The sequence below is a fragment of the Ceratotherium simum genome, chromosome 10 (assembly GCF_057802395.1).
Source record: "Ceratotherium simum simum isolate JZ-2026a chromosome 10, ASM5780239v1, whole genome shotgun sequence".
In the NCBI taxonomy this organism is placed as follows: domain Eukaryota; kingdom Metazoa; phylum Chordata; class Mammalia; order Perissodactyla; family Rhinocerotidae; genus Ceratotherium; species Ceratotherium simum.
In genome coordinates this window covers 72,846,029-72,872,139 of record NC_141909.1, presented here as the reverse complement: position 1 = coordinate 72,872,139, position 26,111 = coordinate 72,846,029, and the positions used below count along the sequence as shown (strand labels likewise).

The window sequence follows — 26,111 nt, the reverse complement described above, 5'->3', positions numbered from 1 at the left end:
AACAGAAATATTACTAGAGAAGAAAGAGGAACATTTCATGATGAAAGATCAATATATCAAGAAGATATGAAAATTATAAATGTATGTATATACCTAACAGCAGATCTTCAAAGTACATGAAACATAAATATATAGAATTGAAAAGAGAACTAGACAGACATTAACTACTTGACCTAACTGACATATATAGAACATTTCACCTCACAACAGCAGAATGCACATTTGTTTCAAGTGTACATGGAATATTCTACAGGATAGACCATATGCTAGGTCATAAAACAAGTCTCAATAAATTTAAAAGGATTGAAAATATGCAAAATTTATCTTTCCAGCAACGGAATGAAATTAGAAATCAACAGAAGAAAAATTGAAGGAATCCCCAAATATTCAGAAACTAAACAACGCAGTTTTAAATAACCCATAGGTCAAAAAGGAAATCCTAAGGAAAATTAGAAAACATCTTGAATGGAATGAAAATGAAAATACAACATCAGAATTTTTGAGTGTAGCTATGTAGTGATTAGAGGGAAATTTATAGTTTTAAACACTTACTAGAAAGTAATAAACATGTCATTAATCTAAACATATACATTGAGAAGCAAAAGAATAATATCAAATCAAACCTGAACTTAGTGGAATAAAAGAAATATTAAAGGTTAGAGAACAAATCAACGTAGAAAAGCGACAAACAGTGGAGAAAAATCAGTTAAGCCAAAAATTAGTTCTTTTAGACAGATCAACCAATTTGGTAAACCTCTAGCTAGGTTGACCAAGAGAAAAAGAGAGAAGACACAAATTGCAAAATTAGGAATTAAAAAGGGGACATCATTACAAACCCTACCAAAATCATGCTAACAAGTTAAATGATTTAAATGAAATGAAGAAATTCCTAGAATCACACTCATTAGCAAAACGGTCTCAGAAAGCAATAGAAAATGTATTTAAACCTATATACATTGATGAAATTGGATTGGAGGAGTGAGAATGCTTCCCAATTCGTTTTATGAGGCCAGTATTAACCTAATGTGTCATAGATGCATATTGTTATCCCTAGAGCAAGCACTAAGAAGATCACTCGAAAAATATAGCTAAAAAATTAACAAAGAGATTAAAATGGTACATCACAAAAGTAAACTACAGGCCGGTATTACTCTTGAACATAGATGCAAAAATCCTTAACAAAATATTAGAAACCTGAATCCAGCACTATCTAAAAAGGATTATATGCAATGACCAAGTGGGATTTATCACAGGAATGCAAAGTTAGTTTAATATCCAAAATCAATTATTGTTATATACCATATGAGTAGAATAATGAATAAAAAACCACATGATCCTCTCAATAGACACAGGAAAATTATTTGATAAAATCTGACACTCCTTCATGATAAGAAACAAACAAATAGAAAAACAGGAAACAACTCTCAACGAAATAGAAGAGAACTTCCTCAACCTGGTAAAGTGAATCTACAAAATAGCAAGATTGGGAACAAGGCATGCATGTCCAGTCTCACCACTTTTATTCCACATTGTATTCAGAGATTCTAACCTGTGTAATAAGGCAAAAAAAGAAATATAAGGATATAGCTCGTAAAGGAGGAAATAAAATGGTCTTCATCCACAGACAACATGATCTTGTATGTAGAAAATCCTAAGAATCTACCAAAGGAAAAAAAAACTACCAAAACTAATAGGCAGGATTGCAGGCTACAAGGTCATGTATAAAAGCAATTTGTATTTTTTAGCAACAAGAAATCTGAAAATGAAATGAAGAAAATTTCATTCAAAGTAGCATCAGAATGAATAAAATACTTAGGAATAAATCTCAAAAAGAGATTACACTACACTTAAAGTATAAAATGTTGCTAAGAGAAATTAAGATCTAAATAAATGAAGAGATGTATACCATATTTATGGATTGGAAGACTCAATATTGCTATGATGGCAGTTTTCTCTGTTGATTTTTTTTATATTCGTGTTAAATGAATTTTATTAATTCTTTTTATTCATTTAAAATTAACTTTATTAATTTTATTCTGAATGTCCACATGAAGTGTTCTGGGTCAGAGAGAGATTTTTAAATTAAATACTTCAGTAAATAATAAGCACATCTTGCCCCCACCCCCTACTCCCACTGCCCCTTTGACCTAGTTTTCACCTCCAGGGCACTATGATGAGAGCCAGGTCAATTGGCCTACACACGTGGCCAGATACACTCTAGGCAAGGGACAAGGAAAAATTGTTTTCTCTGCTTATAAAGGTGAAGGAGGCAGCCGTCTCTTTCCCCTTTTTACTCCAGCCCTTTGGTATGCCAATCAAATCTCTCCAGGGACCTCATTTGTCCTTGAAATGTAATTGTAACCTTAGAGTGATAGTGTTCAGGTCTTCTGGCAACTTGGAACTTAACCTAGGGGCCTAGTTCAGGGATGTAACCACTGATCTTCTCCAAGAGATAAGGGAAGTTTTACTCGCATTTTGGATCAGAGCAATTAACTGGACAAATGGCTACAGATCTAATTCTCATGGAATGTGAGATGTTTCTAGTAGGTTAAGGCTCAGGAACACAAAAATTCAGGGAACTTTTATTTCCCCACACTCCCCAAATTGATCTATAGATTTAGTGCAATCTATATGAAAATCATAACAGGCTTCTTTATAAAAATTGACAAGCTGATCCTAAAATTTATATGGAAGTACGAAACAATTTTTTAAACAGAGATCAAAATTGGAGGATTTACGCTTTCATGATTTCAAAACTCACTATAAAGCTATGATAATCAAGACAATGTGAAATTACTATAAAGATAAACATATATATCAATGGAACAGAATAGAGATCCTAGAAATAAACCCTTCTATTTATGGTAAACTGATTTTTGACAGAGTTGCCAAGGCAATTCTGTGGGGAAATAGAACAGATGGTGCTGGAACAATTATATCTATATTCACATGCAAAAAGTGAACTTAGAACCTTACCTCACACCATACACAAAAATTCACATTAAACAGATCATAGTGTAAAAATAAGAGCTAAAGCTATAAACTTCTGGAAGAAAACAGGGATAATTTTTTTTTTGTGAGGAAGATCAGCCCTGAGCTAACATCCATGCTAATCCTCCTCTTTTTGCTGAGAAAGACCAGCTCCGAGCTAACATCTATTGCCAATCCTCCTCCTTTTTTTCCCCAAAGCCCCAGTAGATAGTTGTATGTCATAGTTGCACATCCTTCTAGTTGCTGTATGTGGGACACGGCCTCAGCATGGCCGGAGAAGCGGTGCGTCGGTGCACGCCCGGGATCCGAACCCGGGCCGCCAGTAGCGGAGCGCGCGCACTTAACCACTAAGCCATGGGGCTGGCCCGGGGATAATTTTTTGTGACCTTAATTTAGGCAAAGATTTCTTATGGCATCAAAAGCATGATCCATAAAAGGAAAAATTAATATATTAAACTTCATAACAATTTAAAAACCTTTGCTCCTCAAAAGATATAGGGGCTGGCCCCGTGGCATAGCGGTTAAGTGCGTGCGCTCCACGGCTGGCAGCCCAGGTTCGGATCCCGGGCGTGCACCGACACACCACTTGTCAGGCCATGCTGTGGCAGCGTCTCACATAAAGTGGAGGAAGATGGGCACAGATGTTAGCCCAGGGCCAGTCTTCCTCAGCAAAAAGAGGAGGATTAGCATAGATGTTAGCTCAGGGCTGATCTTCCTCACAAAAAAAAAAAAAAGATATCATTAGTAAAATGAAACAAAACAAGTCATAGACCGGGTGAAATATTTGCAAATCATGTATCTGATAGAGGGCTTGTGTCCAGAATATTTAACAATCTTTTACAGCTTAATAAGAAAATAAACTGCTCAGTTTAAAAAGGGCAAAAGACTTGAGTAGACATTGCATTAAAGAAGATATATGAAAGTATATCTAATAAGTAAGCTAATAAGCACATGAAAAGATGCTCCACGTTATTAGTCATTAAGAGAATGTAAAATAACTATGAGGTGCCACTGTACATCAACTAGAATGGCTGTAAGCCAAAGGGCAGACCATACCAAGTGTTGATGAGGATGTGGAAAAACTGGATCTCTCATACATTGCTAGTGGAAATATAAAATACAGTCACTTTGGAAACATTTTGGCAGTTTTTAAAAAGCTAAACATAACATGTGGTAGGCAGTTTATGACATGGATCTCAGCGGTCCCTCCTGATGGTATTCGTACCTTGTGTAAGCCTCTCCTCTTGAGTGTGGGTCAGCAGAATATGGCAGAGGTGATGGGATGTCTCCTCTGGAATTAGGTTACAAAGGATGTGACTTCCATCTCCCTCACTGCCTCTCCCTGTTGCCTCCTCGGCTTGCTCCTTTTGATGATGCAAGCTGCCACGGCGGTGGGGGGTGGGGGAGGGCAGGGAGTGAGGCCCTCAGTCCAGTAGCCTACAAGGACCTGAATGCTACCAGCAACCACCAAGTGCGCTGAGAAGTGAATCTTTTCCTAGTTGAGCCTTCAGATGAGACCACAGAGCCTGGGCTGACATCTTGATTGCAACTTTGTGAGCGACTGTGAAGCAGAGGTCCCAGTTCAGCTGTGCCCAGACTCCTGACCCGTGCAGGCTGTGCGATAATAAATGTGTGTTGTTTATATGGTATATCCATACAACGCAGTATTGCTCAGCAATAAAAGGAGTGAACTACTGATATATGCAACGGTGCTAAGTGAAGGAAGCCAGGCACGAAATACTCATATGATTCCACTGATAAGAAATTTCTGGAAAAGGCAGTACTATAGAGAAAAAGCAGATCAGTGGTTTCCTGGGTCTGCCAGTGAGGGTGGGGATTGACCTCAAACGCATGCAAGGGAACTTTAGGGAATTATTCTAAATAGTATTCTAATATTATAAACTGGTAGTTTTCTAATACTAGTATTAGTATTAGAAAACTGGGTTTGTGGTTGCCAACTCTGGAAATTTACTAAAAATTTTTAAACTACCATTACGGTGCATGAATTGTAGGTAAATGATACTTCAATCCAGGTGTAAAAAAAGTATGTCTAAGGAAATACAATTTTAATCTCCGTTTGTTGCACTGTTCAATGTGCTCTAATCTTGACAGATAAGGTTTTATTTGGCCCACTTTATGTGTTTCTCACAGTTTAAGCCATCTCTCTTCCTGTGCACAGCTTCCCACCGTGTTCCACATCTGGTCCTACATCCTCCTTCCTCGCCCCTGACCTGCCTGTTTGGGATTTCCTTTTGGCATTTTGGGCACAGAGATGTGATTATTAGAGGCGATGTAGGCTTCCTGGTGGTACAGCTGCCTCTTTGGATGCAGTTCACTTTTCTAGTTTTGTCAGAAATGATTAGCATATCCTAATCCTTAATAAGCCAGCTCTTCACTTGCACACACAGCTCCCGACATGCAGTGAATCACTTCTGGAATCTGCATTAACAGAGGGAAGCCGTTACGGATTTCTTGTTTTCCCATGAGGTGCATTTGTATCTCCAGCAGTTCATTTTCAAATGTGAGCAGCAAGCAAAGATTTATTTCCACTGCTTTCATTTCTTTCTTCTGGGACCATCGTGGAATTATCCGAGAACTGAATTGAGAGTATGTTTCTCCTAGGTTTTCTTCCCTGCCAGTAAACTCTCCGAGGGCCTTGCAAATAAACACCATATAATATATGCATCCCCTCAGCTAATACTCAAAACTTTCCCAACTCAATTATACTTTATTCCAGTATGTATTTTTGGTCTCTGTCTCACTGTCTTTCCCTTAAAAATTCCCTTCTTAGATTTTTAATTCCATCAGCAGTTAGAATTTTTAAAGGGCCATAAAATGTCCGTTATGAAAGCTCTCTCTACATTATTTTGAAGTCTTCCGCACAGATATTGTTGTTTGAGCACTCATCTGAGCAGGATATTTGTGCCACCACTGGATAGAGCCTCCCAGGGCGGCCAGGGTGGTCACAGCACAGTTGACGTGTGAGCCCGTGGGCTGAGGACCAGCTGCAGGTGTGCTGGCAGGACACGGTGCTGGGAACTGGGCACCTGCTCGTGCACTCCTGTTCCGACATTTGCTAGTCATGTTACCCCCGGCGAGTGATAACTTCTGTGAGCTCTGCTCTCCTCATCTATAGATTAGGATGAGTCATGGTACTCTGACCATCTTGCAAGGTTGTTTCTAGGACAGGATGAGATAAAATTTAATATAGGTATTCTGTAAACCATTTAAGAGAGTTTATTTTAGTATTCGTATCAAAAATTTAAGCAGAATGTAATAAAATATTAGCCTAGAGAAGACTTGTTTTTAAAATGTATCATATCTAGTTTTAATAAAGTTAAGACTGTTTTAGTATTGATAACCCAGTGAGTTACTTTGTAACACAGGAGGGCTATGTAAATTTATAAACAAGATAAGCAATGAGAGAAGATGGATGCTTTGTTTAGAGTGAATATAATAGTATCTGGTTTCAGTTTCCTTCCACACCCTAGAGGTTACTTCTTCAATCTTGTCATTCTAGGCTATATCTGATTCTGCTCAAATTTAATTTTTTTTTTTTATTGCAGTAACATTGGTTTATAACATTGTATAAATTTCAGGTGTACATCATTATACTTCTATTTCTGCATAGATTACATCATGTTCACCACCCAAATACTAATTACAACCCATCACCACACACATGTGCCGAATTATCCCTTTCGCCCTCCTCCCTCCCCCCTTCCCCTCTGGTAACCACCAATCCAATCTCTGTCTCTATGTGTTTGTTTATTGTTGTTATTATCTACTACTTAATGAAGGAAATCATATGGTATGCTCAAATTTAATTTTAAGTTCTAGAAAATTTTAAATGATGATGATGCAAAAACTTTTTAGGTCCTCTTGCAGACTGTTTTGGGTTACTCAAAATTTCCATTCACAGTTGTGGAACCAGACTAGATATTTGGGTCACAAGAGAGTGTGAGTGACTTTACCCCTCTCCCTGATGAACTCCATGTTCCCTGCTCTGAAAGACATACACCGAGTTGCACGTTAGAGCAGTGGGCAGGCAAAGGGAACCCCAAGAACACCTTGCCGCAATGCCCCCCTCCCCACACAACCCACGTATGGCCACAGTTTCTTTAGAGGACCTGGGAAATAACAATTTTTCTGCCTTTTTGTAGAAGTCATAGTAGTAACTTAAATGACTTACCAAGCAAAGCTTTTTATATTTATTACCATGATTGAGGCATTTCCCAGAGACATGACTATGGAACATAGAAGCAAAAGGCCATGCATTTGGAATGGTGCATTGGGATATTAAGGTAATTGGAGACGCAAAAGCAAAAAGCCTACAGTTAGAGGGAATATTTTAGTGGAAAAGATTTTCCTTCTTGTTTTTAGATTCCCATAACTAGTATGAAATATTGAAGGAAAGCAGTTGCTTCATGAATTCAAATGCTATTCTGAAGCAAAAGTGTTTTCCATGAATGAGAAAGCGTAATTCTCTTTTCTTCTTCCTGCAGGCTCGGCCCGTGGATTACCCTCAGGACTACCTTTCTCACCAGGTTCCCATATCATTCCACAAACACTGGAACATTGATCCAGTAAAGGTATATTTCACATGGTTGGAACCCCGTGAGGAAGACAAAGCCAGACAGGAGACACAGAAGGGCTTTAAAGACGAGCTGTAAAGCATGGTGGCCTATGAGCACAGTTCAGGTAGGAAACAGAAGCAGAGACTGGCGTCGTCCTGCTGTATTGCCATCGTACTACTTATGTGTGCCACGTAGCATTGAAGCTTCCTGACTTTAGGGGGAAATGATGTATATAGTATTTTTTGAGGGGGGTAGAAATGGAGTCATAGGGGAAACATTTTTTTTGTGGGAAAAATCACTTGCTTTTGCGTTATGCAGTTATTGTAATACACAGTGATTACTGTGTATTTTTCAAGCCGTGATACAGCAGCTTTATTTCCATCACAGAAAAATAAATGGTACCAGAGGTCTCCTTCCTGTCTCTCTCTTCATTATAATGAAAGGTTCAGTTGGGCATGAGACTGGAGAGACGTGACTATCATTCTATGTATATATAAAGAAAAGGGAAAGTCTGTTGACATGGATATTACAGTGGTGTAAACTTTTTAACCATATTATTGATGATGAAAATTATTTCCTGGTAACTTGGTAGGAATAATGCTATATTCAGGATCATTCATAAAACATCATAAAACTCAAGCAATGAAATCCCCTGTAATCTATAACCAGGGTTATGTTTTATCTGTTTTTCTCTTTGTGCCTCATAAAAAGAATAAGAAATCTTCTGCTAGAGCTTTCTCTTTCTTTAGAGGTTCATCTGTGTTCTGTTTCTCCCTGAAGCCCTATCTTTGTGACCTGCTTGTAACACGGAAGTGTACTGGCTGCTGCCAGAAAGTAGTGTCCTCAGTATTTAAAAACAATGTTGTGTTTTATTCAAGTCAGTGAGCTCTGTGTAAGTCTCAGGAAGTGAATTAAATTAATTTGTCCCTGATGTTTTACTCTTATTTTTCTTGAGTGTTACTTAATGACTCTCTCCTGATGCAGAATAGACTCCACAGTGTGTATCATGAAACCCTAATGGAAGGACAGCATGGTGATTTGACAATTTCCCTGGGGTTTTTTTTCTGTGTGTGTGAGGAAGAACAGCCCTGAGCTAACATCTGCCAATCCTCCTCTTTTTGCTGAGGAAGACTGGCCCCGGGCTAACATCTGTGCCCGTCTTCCTCCACTTTATAGGGGACACTGCCACAGCATGGCCTGACAAGTGGGCCTCTGTGCGCACCCGGGATCCGAACCTGGGCCGCCAGCAGCAGAGCTCAAGCACTTAACCACTACGCCACGGGGCCAGCCCCCCCTGGGTTCTTAAAGAATGAAATTTGAACATAGTATTCTGAAAGAGCTCTAATTTTCAAATAGTATCTTTAATATATGGTAATTTAACACAGTATTAATTTGTACAGAGGTCTCTGTATTTTAATGTTTTAATTATATAATTCAGTTTTCTAAAGGTATTAGTGTAAAATTTGACTTTGATATGTCTTAAACTAATTTTGGTATAGTCAAATACTTTCTTCTTTTCTTTTTAAATAAAAATTGTTATTCATTAATTTTACTTGTAATGCTTTTATAGCCAAGCACAGAGTTTTAAAGCCATACCATCAAAAGTACCCACATGTATGTTTTTTAACAATATATTTTTCTTGTAGCTTAGATTTGACTCATTTCTAAAATGATGCAATAGTATTTACCATTTTTCCAAATCAGCAATACCAGGACTTGTGTGTTTCAATGCTAAGTGAATGCGTTGGATTCATTTGTGTCAAAGTGGATTTTGTGGCCCCTCCGAGGAATGGATCAGGGACCATCAGCTGGGTGAGAAGCACCCTAAGGATTTATAGATCCCATCAAGCTGTTGGTGATGACATCAGCATTGTTGTCATAACTGGGATTATTGTCATTGCTACCATCATAGTCACCCTCATGTCGTCTGTAATGATACTCCTGAAGGGCCTGGCTGCCTAACCCACCTGGTGGAGAAGAGTCTTCTGTTCTTCCTACTCCTGCCTACCAATTGTCACACTCAGAAAATAGCATATTCGTGTGACAGGATTGAGCCGGCCTCTGTACATGATGACCCACATCAAGCTTTCTCTGTGTTATGATCAGTGCCTTCTACTGACCCCGGAGCACCTCCTCTGGTACTTTTGGGTGTTTTGTTAATTATGTTTACTTTTTGGAACTATGTAAGCCTAACCATAAATAAAAGATCTTTGCCTATGTTTCTGATTTCCCAAAGTATTTATTAGTCCAACCTACAGTGGGAGGGGGAGGGTCGTGGGGAAAAGGAATTAATCAGAGAAAAAAGCTGGCAGCTCAGTAAATACAATTTTCAGAGAGAAAAATTAATAAAAAGCTATCCTTTTAAGAGAAAACCATCAGATGTTGATGCCTTTGTACAAGGCCTATAAAACCATTATCAATTTTATTAAATAATGAATTGGAGCTGTTATTTTGGAACCGACTCCCATACAGTTCACATCTTAAAAACTAAGTTTTGAATCTGAACTTTCCAGGACAGATACAGTCCTAGTCATATTTCCTTTGCCTTCTTAATAGGAGTTTACTTCCAAATGGGTATTTTTATCGTAGGGATGTCAACATCAAGGAGTTGTGTGTGGAATAACTGGAATGCCATTTTTGCTTTTAAGCCACTTTTGCTGATTTAAAAAAGCCAAAGCAAGTTGTCTGAATGTATAGGTTTTTACATCTTACAGCTAAATCAGAGATGCAGACACAAACACAGCCTTTATCAAATGCTTGGGAACATGAAACATGAAACACCTGCTAGGCTGCAAGTGATGCTGTGCACAGGAGTGTAAATATCATTATTCTCTGAATTTCCTGATTTGCTGAATACCTTTAGTGCTTCCATATCCATATCCGTTGTAGTTGTTTATATATTTTTCCTCAAAAGTTAATAGTCGAGCAGACGTTTGTAAGAATGTTTCTGTTGTCTTCTGTTCATAATCAGAGATGTAATTTCTGTGGACTGAAATGAATCAATCAATAGATTCATTTAGCAATTGTTTATTAAGCCCTGACTGTGTGCCTGAAATTCCAGGATGCCCCTCGTCTGTCCTATTCACCACTCTACCCTTGGCATCTTTGAATGCCTGGCGCATAGTAGGTGCTATTGTTCCATGTTCCCATGCATTCTATAAACATGTCACCTGCAAAATGTGTTTTCCTCCTGTCTATAGAAACTGAAGGCTTTGTTTCTGACACTAAGTCTTTTAGCATGTTTTCCCTTTAAAGGCACTTAAATTCCTGGAGGGAGGAGGGCTCGGTGCAAGAAGAAGGGACATAAAATAAACCTGTAAACAGTAAACAATGAACAAGATGGTTTCTAATAATGGTAAATGCTATAAAGACACTCAGAACAGGGCACTGTGATAGAACTGGGTGGGCGTTGGGGACTATGGAGTGGTCGGAGAGGGCCTCTCTGAGGAGGTAATGACGAGCGAAGACCCAAATGAATAGGAAGAGTCAGGAACGCAAAAATATCTGCGCAGGGTGTTCTAGGCAGAGGGAACAGCAAATGTGAGGGCTCTAAGGTGGGAACACATTTGGCATGTCCGGGAAAAGAAAGCAAGCCTGTGTGACTATTGCTTAGCTATCATCATTGCTATTACTCGACATCCAGGTGCTGTCAACTCAGCAGTCGATATGGAAGTCTGGAGCTCAGTGGAGAAATCAGGGACTCATAGAATTGTGGGACTCATCAGCATTTTAAAGGTTTTTGAAAGCCACAAGCCTGGACAAGATTGTGTAGGGACAGAAGAAAACAGAGTCAGCCTTAGCAAGAGGACAGTCAGTGAGGTGAGAGGACAACGGGGGTAGTGTGTGAGGGAAGCCAAGGAGAGTGTTTCAAGAAGCAAATGATCTTGTGTCGCATGTTGCCAAGCAGTCCATTAAGAGAGGGCGGAGAAGTGACTGTGTGGTTCAGCAGCATGGCAGTCACCTTGACAAGACTGCTCCCAGTAAGTGGAGCAGAAGGGAAGAAGAATGGGAGTTGAGATTGCAGAGAGCAATTATAAACATTTTGTTGTTGTTGTTAATTCTTTTTAATGGTTAGTTTAACGACAAGGGAAGGTAGCTTGAGAGGAAACATGGGGTCGAGGGAGTTTGTATTTTAAGATGGAAGATTCTAGGGAATGTCTCTATGTGGTGAGAATGATCAAGTAGCGAGGGAGGATGATGGATCGTTGCAGTGGCAGTCTTGGTGAAATGGGATGGAATCCAGAGCTCAGTGGAGGAATCTACTTTGATAGGAGGATCCACTGTCAAATGGGGGGAGAGTATACGCACGGAAAGATTTTTAGATTTGCAGACATGAAGATGTGGGTATTTGCTTCTGATCACTTCTGTTAAGTGCCAGACAATGTTATCTGCTGAGAGTGTTTGGCTTTATACATGTGCTTGTTCTTATGGAGAACTGCAACCTTATTAATAATGACGACGACAACCGACAACTGCTTGTATGATGCTTACTGTGCTTGGTCCTGTTATAATTTATTTAATCCTCACAATAACCCTTTGAAGTGAGTACTATTGTTTTCCCCAGTTTACATTGAGGGTAACTGAGGCACAGAGAGATTAAGTAACCAGCTCAAGGTCACACAGCTGGGAAGTCACAGAGCTGGGTTTTGAACCCAGACATTTTGGCTCCAGAGTTTATTCATTTATCCCTGTGCTCTTTCACCTCTCACAAGAAGAACATATAGTCGCTTCCCAGACTGAATGTGTGTCTAGTTCTAAAATGCTAGCATAGGTAAAGATAACCAAGAATCCAAGAGTTAATCATGAAGTAACTCTATATTAGAGAGATTAAAGGCAAATAGGATTATACATCAAATAAATTATAGAGGCAGTATATGCTAGGAGGTTAAAAAAGGGAGAAACTGGCTATTTGAATTTAAGCTTTTGTATTAGCACTTTGGAAAACAATACGTCTAGAAAGGGTGAAGATCCTCATACACTATGACCCAGCCGTTCCACTCGGAGGCATATTCTAGTGAAACTCTTCCATCCAAGCACCAAGAGGCGTATGCAGGAGTGTTCACAGCAGCATACATGCTTCAGGAGAGCCGAAAGCTGGAGGCGACCTTCATGTCCATTGCTTGAAGAACTGATAAATAAGTTGTGGTATATCTTTACAATATCATATTATGCAGCAGTTAGTATGAATGAATGATAGCTGCATGAGACATCTCAATGTTAAGCAAATAAGAAAAGTCACATAACAGGGGCCAGCCCCGTGGCCTAGTGGTTAAGTTCGGCGTGCTTTGCTTCTGTGGCCCAGGTTTGCAGGTTCAGATCCCGGGTGTGGACCTACAACATTTGTCAGCCATGCTGTGGCGGCATCCCACATATAAAATAGAGGAAGATTGGCACAGATGTTAGCTCAAGGCGAATCTTCCTCAAGCAAAAAAAGAGGGAAGACTGGCAACAGATGTTAGCTCAGGGCAAATCTTCCTCAGCAAAAAAAAAAAAAGTCACAGAACAGAACTTACAGTAGGCTTTCCTTTATATAATTTAAAGCCATGCAAAAGAAAAAAATAAACACAAGGAAGTACTTGCATATCTAAAAAAAGAAACATAAGAGAATGATAAATGTAAAATTCAAGATAGTAGTTCCCTCTAGGGGACTGTGCTCTCAGAGAGACACATGGGGACTCAAAGGTAATGATAAATTCTGTTTCTTAGACAGGTTGGTGGGCATGTGGATGATCGTTTTGTAAGTACTCTTTATACCTGATGTGTATCATGTTATGAAGAGTATTCCCTGTTCAACATTTAACTTTGATGTAATTAATGTTAGTTGTGACTTGATTTAATTTAAAAACAAAAATGTCTTGTTCAGCACTGAATGTGTGAGTGGCTGCTGCAACAATCTATCACAAACTGGGTGGCTTTCAAAAAAGAAATTATCATCCTGTGTCCTGCCCATAGAATTTTGGGAGTCTATGAGCCTTCTTGCATTTTGTCCTGTTTCTGTGCCTTTTGGTCCAAACTGGCAGTATTTCAGCTTATATAATAATCTCAAAAACCTCGTGAGTCGTGTGTGTGTGTCAAGGGTCTTCATGCCATTAGACAAAGGGCTCCTCCACAGGCCTTTCCTGATATCTCATCTCCATTCCTGGCCTCTGCTGAGAGGATCGAGGGGCTCCGGTAGTCATCTCTTCAAGGAACCTTTGTGGGAAGGAATACTCCAACCTTGCGATCCTCTCAAGGCACTCGCCAATGAATGTCCGCCTACAGCCTTGGGTTTCTCTTCGGACTGTGCTTTCCTAGTAGTGAATCTCCTAATTTTAGCATCTTTTACAATGTAGATTGGCTGAGAATTTCCCAAATCATCAAGTCCAGGTTCCTTTTTGCTTAACAGTTCTCTCAATTTATCTGTTTCCTCTCAAATTTTTCTGTAACCTACAAGAAGAAACCAGGTTGCACATTCAATACTTGGCTTGGAAATCTCAGCAAAATATCTAGGTTCACTGCTTACGTGTTCTGATTTCCATGGAGCTATAGGACATAATTCAGCTAGACTTTCTGCCACTATATAACAAGGATCCCCTTCCCTCCAGTTTCCAAAAGCCCTCACCAGCAGGGCCGTAAGATTCAAATTCCTGTCAGCGTTCTGTTTATAATATGTATTCTCTAAGATGATGTAGACTTTCTCTCCCATGCTGCTTACTTCCTCCTGAGTCCTCACCAGCAGCACCTTTAACATCCATTTTTACCAACAGTCTGTTTAAAGCAAAGTAGCCTTTTTCTAGTATGCATGTCAAAAATTCCTCCAGCTTCTACCCATTATCCAATTCCAAAGCCACTTCCACACTTCTAGGCATTTGTGACAGCAGCGCCTCACTTCCCAGGACCAAAATTTGTACCTGTGGTTGCTGTAACAAATTGCCACAAAGTTGGTGGCTTGAAACAACCAGAACTCTTACAGTTCTGGAGGTCAGAAATCTGAAATCAGTATCATTGGGCCGAATCAGGTGTTGGAGGGCAGTGCTCCCTCCAGAAGCTCTAGGGGAGAATCCGTGCTTTGCCTCTTCCAGCTTTTAGTGGCAGCTGCATTCCTGGGTTTGTGGCCATATCACTCCGGTGTCTGCCCCTGGAGTCACATTGACTTCTCATCTTCTGGCTGTGTCAAATATCCCCCTACCTCCCTCTCATAAGGATACATAGGATAATCCAGGACAATCTCCCCATCTCTAGAACCTTTACTAATCACATCTGCAAAATCCTTTTTTGCCACATAGGGTAACGTTCACAGGTTCCAGGGATTAGGACATGGATATCTTTTTGGCAGAGGGAAGCATCATTCAGTCTGCCACAGTGTGCTACCCTTGATGAGCTATTTTCAGACATTGGTAAGCAAGTGGGTGAATTGGGGAAGTCCAAGGATGACATGCCCACTCTTTCATTCATTAACTCATTCATTCATTTGACAAATATATTCTGAGCGGCTACATTGTACCAGGCACTGTGCTAGACACTGGGTACTCCAGTGGTGCCATCTAGACCATCCCACATCAGGAAACACACACACACAAATTTCTATTTTTAAAAAGTTGTTCTTTAGGCAGAGATGAAGTTAAGCTAGAGACCTGCCCTGTAGCATTCTGGGCTTCTTTGCACACCAGTCTACTGGATATTTTCAGACATTCCTAAACCTAGAGTTTCTATTCACTATTTTACCTTCCTTTTTTATTCCTTCTCCAAGTCTCTCCTGATTCCACAGCAGGAATTGGGAGTCATTCTGCTCCTTCACGTTAAGGTGAAACGAGCGCTAGATCAAAGGTCCTAGTGCTGGCTTCACCATGCAACCTCGCGCGATTCACTTTGTTTCTCTGGGCTTCAGTTTTGTAATGAAATGAAGCAGTTTGAACTTTGAAATGTTATGATTCTACTATCTAAATCCAGGACCTTCATGACTAACTATTCCCTTACTAAATGTTTCCTAGAGGTACGATTTCCACATCTGTGCTCCATTATGAAAAGACCTTCATTTCAAGACTTCAGGGTTCTCTAATTACAGTGAATTATCTACTCTATCAATCTGGAAAATTTTGTCATATTGAGTTTAATCAATTTGAAATATATTTGACTTTAATTCATGGATTCAGAAGCATAGGAAAACTCTGTAATAAGACAGTTTTAAGATAATATTTTTTTCTTTGGCTCATTAACTTTGGCTCATTCAATAAATATTTAGTTTCTATTATGTTCTAGGTTCTGGAAATGCATGGGTGAGCAAATTCTCTGTCCTTGTAGACTTTGTAAACTAGGGCACAGATAGTAATTAAAAACTACTGCTATTAAAACATAATTAGAAACCTTAGTAAATGCTGAGGGAGTTGGGCTTTGATTTCAGATATAAAAATAAAAAGCAGTTAACCAGGTGAAGGGGTCAGAAGGAGAACATTTGAGGAAGTAGAAACAGCATATGTAAAGGCTCTGTGGTGGAGGGATTGTGCCTTCTTTAAGAACCTGAAACAAGCCAGTGCGGCTGGAATGCTCCAGGATCACATTTTACCCATTTGTGACTTGCTTTCTTCACTTAATTATCACAGACATCTTACATGCTGTTAAATATTCTATAACAAAATCCACACATAGTACTGACTGTATGTTTATACCATAATTTATCTAAAGAATTCTCTATTATCGGTTATTTTGGTTATTTGCTACTTTCACACTTTTGATTAATTTTTATGAGATTAAATTGAAGCAAGAGAAGCAGGATGACTTAGCTAAGATTAGACCTGAAAGCACTGATATTGAGTTAGGTTGGTTATGTTGGCTGTGTCAGGTAGGTGGGTGGTAGAACTTCAACTTTTTTTATTATAAAGGTGTTATTTTGAAGAAGGTGAAAGGAAAATAATAAAAACCGTCTCTAATGCAACTCCCAACTCTCTCTCTCCCTATCTGTCCCTATCAAAGAAGTCTTCTCTCCCTCCCTTCCTTCTGCCTTCATTCTCCTTTCTGTTTCCGTAGCATCTTATAAACAGTGCTGTGGTGCACATCCTAATAGCTGAAACTTTGTACATATTCAAGAGCTCAAGATTCCTTCTTTATGCTAAATTCCTACTTGTGAAACATTAGCTACAACAATAGAAATATTTGAATGCATTTACTTTGTCATATCAAGGAGCACTCCAGCAATGTGCCAAGTCACACTTCCACCAGTCCCATAGAACTTTCATATTTCATAATACTTTAATTCTTTATGGAAGCCTTCTATTTTCTCGTATGTTTCATTTTCAATTTGATTTAAATCTACTCTTTATTACAAGAGGATTCCCAAATGAAAGGACTCTAGTTTACTCATTCTTGTGTCCTTTACAGGGCCCAGCATAGATCTCATGCTCGATAAATACTTGTTGGACAGCATTAACCTGTAAGGCAGTCAAGAATGGTTAATACAGGATTGACCATCCCGGTCCTTCTGCTCAGAAGGTGCTCTCCCAACTCTGTGCTTTAACTTTGTTTTTTAATTGAGGTATAGTTGACATAATATTATAGTAGTTTCAGGTGTACTATGTAATAATTCGATATTTGTATACTTTCCAAAATGATAACCACTGTAAGTCCAGTTAACATCCATCACCATATATACTTACAAATCTTTTTTTCTTGTGATGAAAACTTTCAAGATGCACTCTCCTAGCTACTTGCAAATATGTAATATAGTGTTGTTAACTGTAGTCACCATGCTGTGCCTTACATCCCCAAGACTTATTCATTTTATAAGTGGAAATTTGTACCTTTTGACCCCCACCCAACTCCCCATCCCCAACCTCAGGCAACCACCAATCTGTTCTCTATGTCTATAGCTTGTTTTTTTGTTTTATTTTGTTTTGCTTTTTATATTCCACATATAAGTGAAATCATACAGTATTTATCTTTTTCTGTCTGACTTATTTCACTTAGCATAATGCCCTCAAAGTCCATCTATATTGTTGCAAATGGCAAGATTTCATTCTTTTTTTATGGCCGAATAATATTCATTTTCTTTATCCATTCATCCATCAATGAACACTTAGGTTGTTTCCATGTCTCGGCTGCTGTAAATAATGCTGCAGTGAACGTGGGAGTGCAGATATGTTTTTGAATTAGTCTTTTTGTTTTCTTCTGATAAATACCCATAAGTAGAATTTCTGGATCATGTGGTAGTTCTATTTTTAATTTTTTGAGGAACCTCCATAGTGTTTTACACAGCAGCTGCACCAATTTCCATTCCCACCAACAGTGCACAAGGGTTCCCTTTACCCCACATCCTCACCAACACTTGTTATCTCTTGTCTTTTTGGTGATAGCCATTCTAACAAGTGTGCTTTAACTTTTAAGGTGATGTAAGTCTTATTTCACATATTCTTGCAATATATGATCTAAGGACTTTCTGATTTCCACATCCTAAAGGCATTATGAATATACTGAATTTAAAAGGGCAGTTTATGACCTACTTTCCAAAAGTAAGTGGAGAAAAATTTGCTTTTTTATTGTTCTTTGGAACAAAGGGAGCTTGACCTGGCGTATTGTGGGCGTAATTCACCGGCCATGGCCCAGCAGGGAAGATGGGCACGGGAGGATCCAGCTCTCTAATGTCTGCTGTCATTACCTACCCTGGGCAGACCAGCTGCTCCGTCTTTTGTCAACTATTAGGCTCCTTTCAGGTTTTATTACTTGTGGTGTGCAGAAATAAGCAAATAGGGCAGAGGAGATGGTTTGCTGCCCATTGATCACCTTCAAAGCTGCTGCCCATTGTGACAGCTTTGGTCTCCCTTTGCAGGTGGGCCCTGGCCTCCCTCTCTCTGCAGCTCTTCACAGAGCCTGTGGCACCTGGCACCTGAACACACTGCAGGCTTGCCTGGTACTTTTACATATAGCTTTTTCCCTTTGGTCCTTACTCACTCTGGATGCCTTAGTTTTCAGGAGGTGAATTATCTGTTTTAATCTAGAAAGAGTCCTGCCTTTAATCTCCTGGCAACATTATTTTGCCTTAGATTAGATAAGATTTGTGCATGTTCATTATCACCATTGTTTGTCGTGATATCCCAGCCCACAGAACAGGGCCTGTCCCTAATCCAGGCTCAGTAAATACTTTTGAAGAGGGGATATGAGGACTGAGTCTCTGGGGCTCTTACTTCACATTTCAGCTCAGCAAAAAGGGAGACAAAGAGAGTCTTGAGTCCTCTACTGTCAAAGTCAAACGCCCATTTGACTTTCCCAGACCAAAGCAGTGTGGGTGCAGCAGCAAGTGGAGGGAACGTATCATCGCCATACAAAACAGACACAGAAGGAGCTCCTTGGGAAGCTGGCTCCCTTTCTATCTTCTCAAGCCCATGTTCCTGGTGTCTTTAAGGTACAAATGTCCATAGTGGTCAGGAACCTACCACCAGATTCCTTAACCTAGTTTACAGATCCCTGGACATATTCTTGGGATTTTGAGAGTTCTCTATGATTTTAATTCTGAGCTTTCTTTTAGATTATATGATGAAAATTAATCTGAGCATGTAGATGACCAGTTATAACTATAATCTTTGTGTCTACGATTGCATTACCACCAAGCAGTCACCAATGTCAAAATGACAACCATCATCACATTCTCTTACTGACTCTGAAGTAAAACTCTCCTTTTTCGGAGATAGTTAACTAATGAAAGTCATTTTCACAAAAAGTTATTCAATAGAGTAACAGTTTGATATGATGTGAAAACAACAGTTTGGGGCGAATAATGTGCTACTTTGTCATTGTTTAGTCAGAAAAGGATGGGGACAGACCTGGTTCACAAATGGTGCTGTTGTGTATAACAAATGCCAAATGATGTCATGGCACCCTATGAAAATAGACTTTGCGTGTGTTTATATAATCTGCATTGAAGGCAAAGTGGAAGCAATAACAATCAACCTAGATTTATTATTCAAAATGGGGTGAATAAGCCATTTCCCTTATTACTGTTTTCCTTTCAGAGTCTGAATTTTTTTCATTATCTGCAAGATTGCAAATGAGCTTCAGATATTCTTCAGATCCTAATTCCAGCAATAATTGGATTAGATATCCATTTAAAGTAGGTTTCAATAATGCCACAATACTAATCTTGTTTTCAAAAGACCAACTTGATGCAAGAGTGTTGCTGTATTATACTATTAGCAGTGTTTTGGTTACCTATTTGATTTAATTATCATGAACCAGCAAACAGTTTGTGGAAAGACAAATGGGATTGTCAGCAAAATGACCCCAGTGCTTTCTTCAGGTTGCTGGATACACTGGGTATTCTCTGTCTGCCCCGCTGGTCTATTCTTCACCCTTCTTTGTGTCCTGGGAGGCTCACTGGCCCTCTGGCTTCCAGTTTGGTTTAGCCAATGGGAGATACCTGCAGGAGATTGGGAAATGGTGGAGAGAGAGGTATTTTACCTCTGGCTCCCACCTTGCTGGGCCACCAAGGTTGGCGAAGCCCCTCTAACAAAGCCTTCTGCTCCTATTGGAGAGCCTTTCCCAGGCAGCTCCTCTGTATGTGGTCCCAGGCACAGCTCCCTCCCTTGCCCCCATAGGCATGGGAGTGGTAATAGCTCCTCACAGTTGCTAGTGTTGAGGTACTGCAGGATTTCTGTTGATTTCCCTAACATCTGCCCACTCCTTTGCAGGTAGTCCTTTTCTCAAACTCTTCTCAGTTACCCAACTCGAGTGTGAGATCTGTTTCCTGTCAGGGCTCTGACACCCCTGGCAGAGTTGGCAGTAAGTTAGCTGGGATCAGGTGCTCCCTCCCCTCAGCAGGAGGGGCTGTATATATTTTTGTCCACACAAATAATCCATAATCAATCTATAAATCAAAATTGCGGTGAGTTTATTATGAGCCAACTTTTGAGGACCATATAGCCTAGGGCCTTCCTTCCCCAAGGAAGGAAGGGCACCAAAGACGTGGGGTGTACAGAGTGGTTATATAGGGTCAAAGAGCATGTATCACATGATTGCAATGTCACAATGACAATAGTCACAAGATTGCCCTGTCAGATTGCCCTGCCAGCATAGCTATTGATGGACACAGCAGATAGCAGGTCTGCTGTCTCGATGGGCATGGCAGGTAACAGGTCTGTTGTTTCAAGCTGGGTGGTCACAGGATGAGCACAGCAATCTAATCCTAGCCTAGGGAGAAATGCTTATCCTTAACGAAATGCCAGTGTGGGGGAAGTTGCATCCTTATCTTAAGGGCATTTACTCTTCTCTTTGGGATGTGGTAAAGCAGATACACAATGCATGTTCAAAGGTGACAGGCCCTTTTGGAAAAACAAACTCAGGCCAGGCCGAATTAGTTTTACACCAGATGGCTTCCTCATATGCTCCAATATATCCTATTGCTTGCCATTTATCATTCTCAAGCTTTAACAAGATGCTCTTGGTGTTTTTCCCAGCATGCAACTCCCTTGAGCAGCAGGCACCCAAGTGCAGGCTGCCCCTGCTGACAAGGCAGCTCTCATGAATGCCTAAAAGGGAGAGCAACTGTGGGCAGGGCTGCCTCCCTCTCGTGCAGCACAGCCTCACGGTGCTAAAGCACCCAGCTGTGTCTCGCCTGAGCACATGACCCGTGTGTGCCAAGAGAGCAAGGAAAGACTTATGGATCTGTGACGCTGCCTGTGATTTCCAGCTAGCACCATGGAACAGCCATTGGTGTCTGCCTGAGCCCCTTTGATCAAAGTCTTGAGGTTATTAATAACATTTGTACTATACACTTTAGTGAACCTGAGTCTTAGGCAGTAGGGTTATTGAAGTCAGAATGCAGATAAAGTCAAAATAGAACCAGATCTGAGGGTCCATTTTTCTACTTTTAAACCTAATAACAGCAATTTAGTTTTAGGGGGAAAAAAAAGTCCATCACACTAAATTAATGTAATTAGTTTTATTGGATTGGGCATGTTGTTTGTATTTACTTGGTAATTAGTTTTGCTTTTATAGCTGTATAAGAGCTATAAGATGAGAAATTGTTATGGACTGAATTGTGTCCCCAACAAATTCATATGTTGAAGCCCTAAACCCTATGTGACTGTATTTGGAGATGGGGTCTTTAGGGAGGTAATTAAAGTTAAATGAGGTCCTAAGGGTGGGACCCTGATCCAATAAGACTGATGTATCATAAGAAGAGGAAGGGACTCTAGAGATCTTCACTCTGCACACACACATGAAAGGCCCTGTGGGGACGCGCTGAGAAGACAGCTGTTTACAAGCCAGGAGAGGCCTCACCAGAAACAGAATTTGCTGGCACCTTGATCATGAACTTCTAGCCTCCAGAACTGTGATAAAATAAATTTCTGTTGTTTAAGCCATTCAGTCTGTGGTATTTTGTTATGGCAGTACAAGCAGACTAATGCAGAAATGTACAATCAGCCTTATGTACATGCTTAAGTAATATTGCAATGAAAATGATTTAAGCTGATGGCCAGACTCCATGAGAACCGTTACCTGGAAAAGGGCCTAACATTATTCAAATTTGGCAAACAGGGCTTTGTAGTTAAAATATGAGAGTGCTGGAGTCATAATACCTGGATTTTAATCCTGACTCTACAATTTACTATATGATGCTGGACAAGTTAATTAACCTCTCTCTACCTCAGTGTTCTCCTCTGTAAAGTAGATATAATAATAGTACCTAACTTTTAGGGTTGTTGTGAGGAATGAATGAGTTAGATCACATAATGAATCAAAATACCTAGCATCGTATATACAAATCTACATTAAAGCTATGTCTTGTGTTTAAAAATTATTCATGCCATATATACAATGGAATACTACTCAGCCATAAGAAGAGACAAAACCATCCCATTTGCAACAACATGGATGGACCTGGAGGGTATTATGTTAAGTGAAATAAGCCAGAGAAAGAAAGACAAACACCACGTGATCTCACGCGTGTGGAATATAAACCAACACATGGACAGAGAAAACTGTGTGGTTACCAGGGACAAGGGTTGGGGGGTGGGCACAAGGGGTGAAGGGAGACGTGTATATGGTGATTGGCAAACAATAATGTGCAACCAAAATTTCACAATGTTAAACTATTAAGATATCAAAAAAATTATTCATAACATTTTGCTCCTAATCTTCATAATTCTGATAAATTTCCCCAAACAAAAAATTATTAATAGAGCCACATATCTAAACTTATAATCTTTGTGTGCTATTAGTAAACAGCTCTTATTATTGAAAAAATTTTAGACAGAAATAAAGGATAGAGGACATTCTAAAATTCCCAAAGGGGATTTAGTAAAGTTACCGATAAGAAATCCTGAAAAAAAGGGAGCATGAGATACCCTGGGCAAGATTTAGTTTGGGCTGCTGGTTCTAAAAAAGGTGCAAATTATTTGCTTATAAAGTTTCATGCTCCTTTGGTTTAGAAGAGGTGTACTGGACATTGCTTAACTGATGACTTTTCCAAGGATCCAAAGGATTAATTTAAAAATTAAATTTTTCACATTAAGCAATGGAATCATAAATCTCTGAAAACACAGCATTATAAAAGGTATATACGCAAAGTTGCAACTTCCAATTGGGAAGAACATGAGACAGAACATGGAAACTTTTAAGGCAGCCAGGGATTTCCATATGCCATCTGTATTAATTTCCTATTGCTGCTGTAACAAATTACCACGACTTAGTGCTGTAATACAACATAAATTTATTATCTTATAGTTCCGGAGATCAGAAGTCTGAAATAGGTCACACCAGGCTAATAATCAAAGTGTTGGCAGGGCTGCTTTCCTTCTGGAGTCTTTAGGGGAGAATCTGTTTCCTTTCCTTTAAGCAAGAAATCTGTTTCCTTGCAACTTCTGGAGGCCACTTGCATTTCTTGGCTCCTGTTTCTTTCCATCTTCAAAGACAGTATCCTGTCATCTTCAAACCTTTATCTACCTCTAACTCTCCTGCCTCCCTCTTATAAGGACCCTTGTGATTACATTGGACCAACCTGAATGATCCAGGATAATCTCCCAATCTCAAAATATTTAACTTAATTATATCTGCATACCTTTTGCCATGTAAGGTAACATATTCACAGGTTCTAAGGATTAAGACATGGACATCTCTAGTGGCCATTATTCTGCCTAACACATCCTAGGCTCTGTTTTACATGACTGCAAGTCAAATTTACCTGGTGTGCTTCTGTTAAGTGCTACTTTGGGTTAGATGTGTGATTATGCTAAATGTGTGACTACTATTTTCTCTGCCAGGTCAATTCCTCATGCATTTATGTACAACTTGAACGCATTGTCCTGTCCACTAAAACTCTGTTTTTAGTGACAGCTATGAACATTTCTCCCTGTCATCACACAGAAGATTTAGAACCTACGGACTGGAGGCCCACTGACATTTCTGTAACAGCTTATCAACATGTCTATTTACACATGATTATCACTTCTTGGTGTTCTCACACTTTATCATGGAAGGCAGAGCAACTCAGAGAAATGTGCAACAATTCAAGGTAAGGATCAGTTGATGATGGAGTTGAAAGCCAGCCTCTTTCATCCCGTGAGTGCTTCTTATTACTTTCAAATGATAAGATCTTTGGATTGATACTTAAGGTGCTCTGCATCTGCTAATTTAGAAAATTTCTGCAGTAGCTCTTTAGGAACCAAAGGTAAGGGAAAATAACCTTAGAGATGAAGTCATAGCTAAATTTAAACAAAGTTCCAACAAACAATTTTAGAAGCCTTTACAAAAACTGAGTTTATTGCTGCTTTCAAGGGGGATTCTATTCCAAGAGATGAATCCAACTGCAAATCTCCCAGATAGTGAAAAATGGATTATGATTTAAACAGGAATGTTCTGCAAAGCACAAATTAATATAGTTCTGCTTTTGTATTGTGTGCCATGAATCACACATGCCCTCACTATAAGACTGATGAATGCGTTTCCCTGGGAGGAAAATGTGGAGTTCAGAAGAGGAAGATAATGTAACTGTTTTCAAATGATCCCATGTTAAGTTCTGTTATTTGCACTTTGAGGCAGCAGAGAACCAAATACATCACTGAAGAAACTGACAAGCCTATGTGGGCCATATGGTATCTAACATCAGATAAAATAGGACTACAGAGATGTGGGAAGGTCAGATCCATTGCAATGGACAGATCAGAAAAACACTGTAACAACTCAGAACGATTCCCCGGAGGTACCACTTCTTTATAAAATTGAGGAGCTGGAATCTTACAAGGACTGTGCGGAAAGAAGGGAGTGGATCGAGGTGGCTAGTTGTGGTTGAACACAAAAAAAACCACCCTTGAAAGACAGAATCCCATACCAAGTGGGGAAATACTAAGAACAGTCCTGATGCCTGCTATATCAAAGTGCTGACTACTGAGGAATCAAAAAAATTGTTGGTATTTTTCCTGGGATCATATCAAATGTTTTCCACTTCTACCCTATGCCAAGGTATGAGACAGGCAGTTTTCCTTATAGTCCCTGGGGTGGGATGGACGAGTGTCTACTTCACACTTACGCTGAGGGTATAGCCCTTTGTGGCCCCAGCTTTATTAGAGGGTCTCTTATTAGATCTCCCAAGCTAGGCCCTGGGATTTGTCTTCTGTGCCCTTCACCCAGGATACATGACAACTAACTTCAAGTTTATTCCGTTTGGCCAATACCCTCAACAATGAAAGCAGCCCCAGGCCGGCCCAGTGGCACAAGCGGTTAAATGCGCACGCTCTGCTTTGGCAGCCCGGGGTTCACAGGTTCGGATCCCCAGTGCACACTGACACCCTGCTTGTCAAGCCATGCTGTGGCGGCGTCTCGTGTAAAGTAGAGGAAGATGGGCACGGATGTTAGCTCACGGCTGATCTTCCTCAGCAAAAAGAGGAGGATTGGCAACGGATGTTAGCTCAGGGCTGATCTTCCTCACACACACACACAAAAAGGCGGCCTCTACCTACTTTTTTGGTACTATCTTAATTTAGTTTTTGCCTTGTGTATTCTTTACTCATTTCTAGTTCAGCTTTTTTTTTTTTTCTTTTTCGCTGAGGAAGAGTTGCCCTGAGCTAACAGCTGGTGCCAATCTTCCTCTATTTTGTATGTGAGCCGCTGCCACAGCATGGCCACTGATAGATGAGTGGTGTAGGTCTGCGCCCTGGAACCGAACCTGGGCCGCTGAAGTGGAGCATGCCGCACTTAACCACTAGGCTGCAGGGGCTGGCCCCAGTTCAGCTTTTTTGTTTGTTTTGTTTTTTGATTTTTGGGGGTTTTTTTTGGTGAGGAAGATTTGCCGTGAGCTAACATCTCTGCCAATCTTCCTCTGTTTTGTATGTGGGTCACTGCCTTTGCATGGCTGATGAGTGGTGTAGGTCTGCGCCCAGGATCCGAACCTGTGAACCCCGGCCACTGAAGCAGAATGCACTGAACTTAACCACTATGCCATGGGGCCAGCATCCCCAGTTCAGCTTTCTGTTTAAGGATATTTAAAAAAGATTTTATCCATTCTTTTGTTGTTTTTTGTTGTTTTCAGCAGTAGGGTTGATACCAGTCTACCATACTTCTGGGAGCAGAAGGCCTGATTTT

At 40.0% G+C, this 26,111-nt stretch overlaps 1 protein-coding gene across 9 annotated transcripts in view; it reads left to right on the top strand.

Annotated features, from left to right (window-relative positions):
• The window catches only part of B3GLCT (beta 3-glucosyltransferase), a 215,293-nt gene that overhangs the window by 106,623 nt on the left and 82,559 nt on the right, over positions 1 to 26,111 (top strand). For 4 of the 9 annotated variants that reach the window (XR_015553476.1, XR_015553478.1, XR_015553477.1 and 1 more), the window contains exon 15: positions 7,497 to 7,692. Coding sequence is in view for 6 of the 9 variants with exons in the window: in XM_087436233.1 (XP_087292359.1) it covers positions 7,497 to 7,664 (168 nt within the window). In the remaining 3 variants the exon portion in view is untranslated. Of the gene's footprint in view, positions 1 to 7,496; positions 9,790 to 23,794; positions 25,543 to 26,111 lie in introns of those variants that run through there. The other 5 variants (XM_087436235.1, XM_087436230.1, XM_087436234.1 and 2 more) reach the window with 3 other exon arrangements.